A 9,337-nucleotide genomic window follows, 5' to 3' on the forward strand; every position below is an offset into this window, starting at 1 on the left:
CTGAGAGCACTGAGATCATCATCATCATCTCCACCCCAAGGAACTGCTCTATGCCAAACACACACACACACACACACACACACACATGCAGAGGATGTCACCATAATGGGAGAGTCATTTGGCAAGTGGATACCTGCTCTTTCTCGCTCTGAAAATGGAAAAAAAAGCAAACAGAGGAATGTGCGTCTGTTCAACAGAGTTGACATTGACTGAGGTTCCACTTATCTGACTAGATTGATGTCTCCATATTGGCCACATTAAAGGGCCACTATGTGGTTTTCCAATGGAGTTTCCCAAAAAGGTATTTCCCTACTCGTAAAAACAACTGACAACAGTTCATTCAGTGCTGATTCATTTTGTTAAAGGTGCTAAATGTGAGATTGGGAGCACTTCTATTGCCTCCGCACGGCTCTCAACATGGCGACGGCTGAGCCAGAGGGTTGTAGCTAACGGTGCTAACAGCGCTAACAGCGAAAACGACAGCAAAACTGCTGACAGAGCTAACAGCGTGAACCGAAAGGTGGGCACTATACGCTTCTGTGATGGCGTCGTCGGTTGGGACTTCATTCTCTGCTCAGGTTGACATTACTCTTTTATATCTTTACATAGCTAATAGTTGTTTGATGCTAATGCTCTGGATATCGTATAGTGAACCTATAAACATTTATAGTTCTGTCCCTGATCTTTCCAACAGATAATTAATGACTTGGGTGTCAATCCAAAGACCTTTGTCCATCCTCAGAGCCTTCAACTCTTTAAATTAACATTTCACATTTTAAATTTATTTGAATTGTTTAACAGACCCCGAACCTTTTTTTTTTTATTCATCTTTTCCTTTCCTTACAGTTTATTTGTTGTATAGTTTAAAATTATTTTTTAATATATGTTTATACTGTAAAATATTTTTGCAGAACTGTAATGAAAAATCTGAACATGCGACTATATTCTATTGAACTTTTGAAATAAACTATTGTAAAAAAAAAAAAACTGAATCTTTTTTTTATTCATCCTTTTTTACAGTTTATTTGTTGTATAACTTATTTTTTACATTATTTTTATACTGTAAAATATTTTTGCAGAACTGTAATGAAAAATCTGAACATGCGAATGTATTGTATTGAACTTTTGAAATAAAGTATTGTAAAAAAAAAAGAAAAAAAAAAAAAGTTTTGTGGTGGCGGTGGCTGTGTGCCTGCTATGATAAAACGTCAGGCAATAGGACCAAGCAGAGAGACTGCATAATAGGGATAGGTTTCCTGAAAGTGGGTGATTATCCTTCTGAGTGTATTTGAGGAAATCAGTGAAACCACAGAAGCCAGAGCGGACTCAAGAAGAGAAAGACACGGTATAAAGTCGTAAGTAATCGTGCAATAAGCGGGATAATGTACAGCTAGTTGTGGAAGAATCCCCTTCAGGGTGATGAGAGACCCGACGGGGTTTCTTTCACAACAGTGACTGTCTCTCTGTGCATGATCCTTTACATTACATCTATCAGCGCAGTGTAGAGAGACCGATGATTACCCGAACAGAAGCACGATCTGTGAGTGCTACTAAACATGAAAATGCGGCATGAAAATTATATGCAAAGGAACGATAAGAGTCACTTTATGTGGTTCATTTAACAGAAGGATATGTTCCAAAAACTTGGAAACAGTAAGGAACCAGGAAGTGACGATCCCAACTTTTTTTTTTTTTTTTTTTTTAAAAATGACAGTATACATAGTAACAGCAGAAAACATTAAAAACATTTACATACAGAAGAAGCATAGCGAAAACATAAACAAAGAGCTGAGCCAAACATAAAACGACAACAGAAATTAAACAAAACCAACATAAAATACAAAAAAAAAGACCCCGCGAGAGTATGACAATAATTTCACTTTAAAACTTTAAAGATATTGCATACATTCATTGTTTTCATTGCTTTTTTGTTTTGTGAGGAAGAAATTGTTGACAGATATAATTCCATTTCTTTCATAAATACAAAGAAATTAGGCTTTTTTTTGGTAAATTTACACTTGTGAATGTGGAACTTCGCGAGAATTAAAATTAAATTAATAAGAAAAAATGCATTACTGTCTTTGTCACTGTAATCATAGCAACCAAATATAATATTTCTATAGTACAGTGCAAAATCTGAGAAAATGTTAAGTATAAAATTATTGACATCTTTCCACAATTCACATGTAAATTCACAGACGCTACTCCGCCAAGATCCGGGTACTTTTCCAGACGGAAGTCGAGCCATTTAGGCTTCATGCCATGGATGTATTAAGAGAACTGGATACAGCGTTGGAGGTGGGGCCCCGGTCATTCCTATGAGAGTTGCTCATTGGCGCATGAAGCCAAAATGGCTTGACTTCCATTTGGAAAAGTACCCGGATCTTGGCGGATCTTGGGCAACTGGGACATGCGCAGTAGCGTCCGCTCGGTCACATGACTTGGTCACGGGGTCCCAACGTCACGCCGTCGTCATGGCTTGGCGCTCCAGCCTCGGTCTGGGTCTCACTCACATGAACGGAGGAAGGGAAATAACTCTGGATTCAGCTATTAGTGCGTTTTACAACTTTAAAAACGTAATTTACAAATTAATTAATATTAGTATTTTAAATAAGGGCCATTAGAGTGTTCGTACTGGGAAGTTGATTCACCTCAAAAAAAATTATCCGCAGAGTTACAGACGTCTCTTTCCCAATGTAAGTCTATGGGAAAAAGTATTTTTGGGCCCAACGGCATCACGTGACTGACACGGAAGTTGCAGTACCGCCGTTTGTCCACTACGAAAGTCCAGATCGTCGACCAGCGCACTTCCTGGGGGCTTGCTTCATGCACCAATGAGCAACTCTCATCGGAATGACCGGGGCCCCGCCTCCGCCGCATGCCGTATTACTGATGTATGAGTATTGAGTAACTTTACTTAACAATTTTTTGTGATTTAAACATGCAATAGCCTCAGAAAGGCTAAATAACAATAACAACATTATTAGTACGCCGTTTTTTGATTTCCACGTGTCATTTGTACGTCATGTATCCTGTACTGACTGCAATGTAAAGGCATCCCAAACACTGGACTATTAACCAGGAGACTCATATTCGAGACCGTCGTTGACTGGTGTTTTGTTTTGTAAAGTTAGTGACGTTTGTCACGCAACTAGTTTTCCCTAGTTGGATTATGTTTCGTACATATTTTACTTAGTTTACGTATTTATTTTAAGCCAACCATGACGTTTTTCTTCACCCTAACTAAGTAATTTTCTTGCTTAAACCTAACTGCGAACATTTGCATGACATGCAAATGACGCGTGAAAAGCGGCGTACAAATGACACGCTAAAATGCGTACTTGTGACACGTCCGTGTAATATTGTGGTATTTATAAGCCTACCTGTGAGACCGGGTTGACACCAACATAAGGTTACAAAATCAAAGAATATATTTATTAATTCGATTATTCACATAAGAACGTGACATTAGGTGACTGCTAAATGTTTTTTGAACTTCAATGAATGATTCTCTGTCAAAATCAGCAGGGGGAGGCACAAAAAGCAAGCAGGCTAAGAAACCGTACTAAGTGACGTGTTCTGTCTGTCTGTCTGTCTGTCTATCGATCTCCTCCGCTCCGTTTCAGTGCTAAGGACAGCGCCTGTCCATGGTTTCTTTCCTCTATCATATCAGACACTAAAAGTTAACCGGACCCCCTGCCCCCCCCGGTTCCGTAGTCTATGTCCACCACTGATATGAGAGTACACGCCTCGCATCAACTGAGTTCAGTTCGGAGACCTGCAACGTACATTCAGCTATATTTGGCACACATTGTACTAAACAAACCTCCAGGTCAAAAACCTGTTATGAAAGAGGTCACAGGTTCTTGTGATGCAAGCTTGAGTGAAAGAGAGAAATTCATTCACAAAACTACACTGTATAGGATACTACCAGCTTTATTACTAAAAGACGTAATAAAAGTATGATGACATGACAAAGAAGAAATAATCACTTTGTTTGTTATCTGCAGAACATTCGTGGCCATAGCTTCATGTGACACGTGCCACATAACAGTAAGTAACTCATTTACCTATGGGGATCATCTCTGGGGTCTGGAGTTTGAACTGAAATATATAAGGAATCAGTCTGCCGGCGAGTAGCGTTACAGTTGCAACTCTTGAGAATGGGTAAGTGAATTTCACATTATCAAGTTGTGTTTAGTGTAATACTATACTTTCTAAAAAATAACCTGTAGATTCACATTTGTTTTACCTACAGAAACTGTGTCTTTATATCGTTTTTACCTGAAGAAATTCAATAAACTTTTTAAGCAGATATCTTTGAAACTGAAGAGGGTCTCTCATGTTCATCTCTCTCTTACATTTTAGGAACCATGCCATTGCATCGTGTGTGTGGAGCATTTGTATTCCTCAGTGTATGTCTGATTTCCTTCACACCACCTTGCGATGGAGGAAACATTCTGGTGTTTCCTGTGGACGGCAGCCACTGGATCAATATGAAGATCCTGCTGGAAGAACTTCATGCCAGGGGACACAACATCAGTGTGATGAGGGTCACCAACAGCTGGTACATCGAAGAAAAGTCCCCTCTCTACACATCCATTCCCATTGAATTAAGTAGTGACTTTGACTTTGAGGGCTTTTTTCATGTGTTCGTACAGGAGCATATGCAGGTATGTCATTATGGATTATGTATTGGGCCCCACGTTGGGTCATTTAGTCAATCAAGTATTAATACAAGTATTAAGATGATCACTTTCTCACCACTTTTTTTTTTTAAAACCATTTGCAGGCGCAGACAGAGGGGGCTTCAGTACTTACTTTCATGAAACTCACCAAGGATTTCCTCTCTATGATGTCTCACGCTCATTCATTGGCTACTGATGCCCTCGCTCAACTCTTTGATGATAAAAGTAAAGTCAAAAGCTTAATAGATGCCCAATATGATCTTGTTCTCACTGACCCAGCTGTAGCACCAGGGGTCTTACTGGCCAAGTATCTCAAACTGCCCATGGTCCTCAATGTTCGCTGGGTCAACAGCGGAGAAGGCCACTTTACGATAGCACCCTCGCCGCTCTCTTATATCCCAGTGCCGGGATCGGGCTTCAGAGACAAAATGAATTTCATCCAGAGGGTCAAGAACATGTTATTCTACGGCCTTATAGTGTACCAGCAGAGATTCGTGTTGGGGCCGAACTACGATGCCCTCTGTGAAAAATACATAGAGGGCGGATGTGACATCACCTCACTTTTTCAGGAAGCAGACATCTGGCTGTTCAGGACAGATTTTGTGTTTGATTTCCCTCGGCCCACGATGCCAAATGTCATCTACATCGGAGGGTTTCAGTGTAAACCAGCTCAACCTCTGCCAGCAGACCTGGAGGATTTCGTTCAGAGTGCCGGGGAGCACGGAGTCATCATCATGACTCTGGGAACTTTTGTGAATGCTTTGCCCAAAGAGGTTTCAGATGACATCGCCGGCGTCTTTGCCAAGATGCCTCAGAAGGTAACACATGCTCAGTGATTCACTGTTGCAATGACATGAAGTTCAAAATGCTTATTTTTTTTAACCTAGAGAGTCTGACAGATATTTAGGCAGCAATTAATCCATCGTTAAAGACATTACATTAAGGCAATATCAATTATGAAATAGACAGAGACATTGATAAAAATCTGTCGTACAAGGAATATGTCAAAAAAGGGATGTATAGCCCTGTGATAGACTGGCAGCCTGCCCAGGGAGTCTAATGAGTCATAATGAGTGGGTATAGAAAATGGAAATGGATGGGTTGATTTATAGAGGAATTAAACATAACTAGTGCTGTGCCCGTTCGGAGCATGAGCCCGTCCAGAACAGGCAGATTGCTTGGCCCCGAGATGTGCTGTTTGCAGCGTTGTCGAGAACCGCGGTATGGCTGCTTGTACCCACCAAGTGTGAAGTTGATTGGATGAACAGTTCTCGATTTATATACATGCATACATACACAGACAAAGATTCCTTCCTTTATAGTTAGATGCTGCTACAGCGCTATCTATTGGCCAGATGGCATCAAATTTGTCATGGTCACTCACACATCACATCTTCACCGAATGTGGTCGCAATAGCACAAAGCGTTCAGGAGATATGACATTTTTTTGTAATATAAGCATCCTAGTATTTGAGCTAACTTTGAGGGACAGCTATAGCAAAACTGTACGGTACATCAAAAATCCAACAAAGGAACTTTTTCAAGCTTGGTCCAAAGATGTTCTGTACCAAATTTGGTGACGATTGCTCAAAATTTGTAGGAGGAGTAGCAAAAAAACTGATTTGGACACAATTAAAAAAAACTGTTTCTGAGACTTATGGGCTCAAAAGTTACAGGCCAAACCATAATGTTCATTGTTATAGCGCCACCATCTGGCCAAATTGCACCACATTCGACACTACACTTCCTTGGGCAATACACCCGGCAAGCGTGAAGTCGATTGGATGTCCGGTTCTCAAGATATACGGAAAGACAGACAGTGATTCCTTGCTTTATAGTTAGATAATTGTTGGACAGTGTAAATCAAAGACTCCATCTGTGATGCCACTTTACACTGGACTACACAATGAAGAAGTTATTACTCAAAACCCACCTTTTTTAAAACTTGTTTGTCCTGCACTTCTTTTATTTAAAGTGTCTTTGAGCATCTTGGAGAGTACTCTCTATATATAATGAGTTATTATTATTAATAATATATTACATAATTGACAGTTGTGTTGTAAGGAGAGACAGGCTGCAGCAGTGGCAACATCATTATATTGCATATCTGCTGGTGTACAGATATACAGTAAATTAATTTCATGTTCTGATCAGGTGATCTGGAAGCACAAAGGGGAGCGTCCCTCTACTTTGGGCAACAACACCCTGATAGTGGACTGGATGCCACAGAAGGACCTCCTAGGCCACCCGCAGATCAAAGTCTTTGTAGCTCATGGAGGAACCAACGGACTCCAGGAGGCCATTTACCACGGGGTCCCTGTGCTCGGTATACCTTTGTTCTTTGACCAGTATGACAACCTTATACGTCTGCAGGAGAGAGGGGCTGGAAAGATCCTTGAGCTCGCTGATGTTAACGGCCACAGTTTTGAGCAAGGTCTTAACGAAGTGCTCCATAGTGACAGCTACAGACAGAACATGCAAAGACTGTCAAGTTTGCACAGAGATCAACAGATGGGACCCATGGATCAGGCCATCTACTGGGTGGAATATGTTATACGCCATAAAGGGGCTCGTCATCTGCGTACAGAGGCCTATAAGATGCCGTGGTACTCATACTACTGTTTAGATGTGATGCTACTATTGCTAACTGCAGCGACTGGACTGCTGCTCTCTATTTTGGCCATTTTCAGGTTCCTATGCTGCAGAGCTAGAAGGACAACCAAAACCAAACAACACTGATTAAGGTCAAAATTTGTTTAGAAATATGCTACAATGAGTTCTCTATAGCATTTTATTTAAACAAAAACAGACATCTTAAAGAGGGCCTATTATGCTTTTGTGCATTTTCCCTTTCCTTTAGTGTATGATAGTTTTTTGTGCATGTAAAAGGTCTGCAAAGTCCACGCCAAAGGGAGTTACTCTCCCCCACAGAAACACTGCTCCTGAGGGGCCTTGCTTGAAGTCCCGCCTTTTCTTCTGTAACATGGTGATGTCACCAAGTAACACATTTGCATAACACCTAATTAGCGGGTAGTTTGGCCCGCCCTCAAACAAAGCTAGTTAGAGAGAGCTAGAGCTAGAGCTAGTTAGTAAACATGTTCTAGTAGAAACCCCAAGTACAAGTATGCACCTGAAAATAAAGCATAATAGGTCCTCTTTAAAAGGGACATTGATTCATGGAGAGACCTTCGTCTGGTCAGCTAACGTTACTGCCAAGCAGGTGAAATATAGAGTGATATTGTGGTTTTAGCTGACGTGTGTCGCATCACTGTTTTGAGCGATGCTCGTTCATGTCTATTAGAGCGAGCATAAGCGTGAGCCCGACGCTGACTTTCGTTGACTTAACGGCCACAGGTGTCGCTGTTAACAAGCAATTTCTGATTCTTACAAACAGTCCCTTTAAGGTGTCTCATTTGTATATATTTATTATCTATGAAGTAAAATGAGAATAAGTCAGTTGATTTAGCCATATTAAATATAGATATAGTTAAAGAAATGTATGTTTTCAGAATGAATCGTCAAATGTACTTAAACAGATTAAGATTCCAGTTGTAAAATAACCACAAATCATATGTGATAGTCTGATAATCTGGTCAACATGATTCTGTAATTTTACATCTACTGTAATAATAAAGTAAGAAGTCATTGACTCACTGACGGATACTGATCATGATTATTATCCTTCAAGTCGTTGCCATCCATTTCCAATGTAACAAAACCTTTTGAAGAGTTTTAGGCTAAAAACCAATTCAGATGTGACAAAATTAAGAAAGTCCAAATCCCTAACTGGTAAAACAAATGGTCACACTATACAGATATCACAGCTGACATTTTTTGCTAAGGCTATGAGGCCTAACTTCCACCGGACCAGAGGTCATATTGTAGCTCATCATGTACACATATTTAAACATGTTAAGAAACTAATTTGCTCGTTGAAAGGATTATAAATCCTCAGATAAACTTAATCTGTTTTTGTTTTACAAAAAGACTATGCAGTGTTTCCTTTGAGATACCCATCTGACCGTTTGACAAACAGCAAAGTAAATCTCAATATCAAGAACACATGTATGCATCGCTACCAGGACGCCACAGTCAATCTGTTTTTATGGAAAACTTGCGGAGATCGATTATGTCTTGCTTGTTATTCTTTGTAGTTATATCAATCCATATAAATGACATCATCTTCTAAACTAAAAGCAATGCCAGTGGGAAGATAAACCAAAAATGACTATGGAAAATCCTTTAATTTCAGAAAATAGACCGTATTAAAACCATTTCCCTTTCGTAAACAGTCCAAAAACAGATGCCTTGGAGCGATCTTGGGCTGGAAAGGAAAGCTCTCTTTGATAAAGCATAAGCTCATATGTTTTGGATTTATAAGACGAGTGAGGTTGTCTTGGTAAATCCAACTACAGGCTAAATTACATTTCACTTATCATTCCGTAAAACTCTGCTTGAGACTCCTGAGCTCACTGACGAGGGGAGCAAACCCGAGAAAATGTTCCAAGCTACAAAGGTGAAGTGAGGTGATTTACTGTATGAGGCCTGATTACACATTAAATATAACGTTTAAAAGAAACACAGATGAAGAAAGAAAAAGGAGAAAGGATCATGTGTGTGTGTGTGTAAGTGTAGTAGCAAGTGGGCAA

General features: G+C 40.0%; 1 protein-coding gene across 5 annotated transcripts; it reads left to right on the forward strand.

Moving 5' to 3' along the window:
• The first annotated feature begins 1,230 nt into the window (after nucleotides 1-1,230).
• ugt5d1 (UDP glucuronosyltransferase 5 family, polypeptide D1) lies at nucleotides 1,231-8,342 on the forward strand. 5 transcript variants are annotated; one of them, XM_074610528.1, is made up of 5 exons: nucleotides 1,231-1,355; nucleotides 4,011-4,167; nucleotides 4,369-4,673; nucleotides 4,793-5,506; nucleotides 6,843-8,342. In XM_074610528.1, the coding sequence occupies exons 2-5, from the start codon at nucleotides 4,164-4,166 to the stop codon at nucleotides 7,425-7,427; spliced, it is 1,608 nt and encodes a 535-aa protein (XP_074466629.1). In that variant the 5' UTR covers nucleotides 1,231-1,355; nucleotides 4,011-4,163; the 3' UTR covers nucleotides 7,428-8,342. The 5 variants fall into 5 exon arrangements, with proteins under 5 accessions (XP_074466629.1, XP_074466632.1, XP_074466631.1 ...); XM_074610531.1 differs by having other exon boundaries at nucleotides 1,242-1,355; nucleotides 4,011-4,053; XM_074610530.1 differs by lacking the exon at nucleotides 1,231-1,355 and adding an exon at nucleotides 1,376-1,540.
• The last annotated feature ends 995 nt before the right edge of the window (nucleotides 8,343-9,337 follow it).

This window comes from Sebastes fasciatus, chromosome 16 (assembly GCF_043250625.1).
Source record: "Sebastes fasciatus isolate fSebFas1 chromosome 16, fSebFas1.pri, whole genome shotgun sequence".
Lineage (NCBI taxonomy): Eukaryota > Metazoa > Chordata > Actinopteri > Perciformes > Sebastidae > Sebastes > Sebastes fasciatus.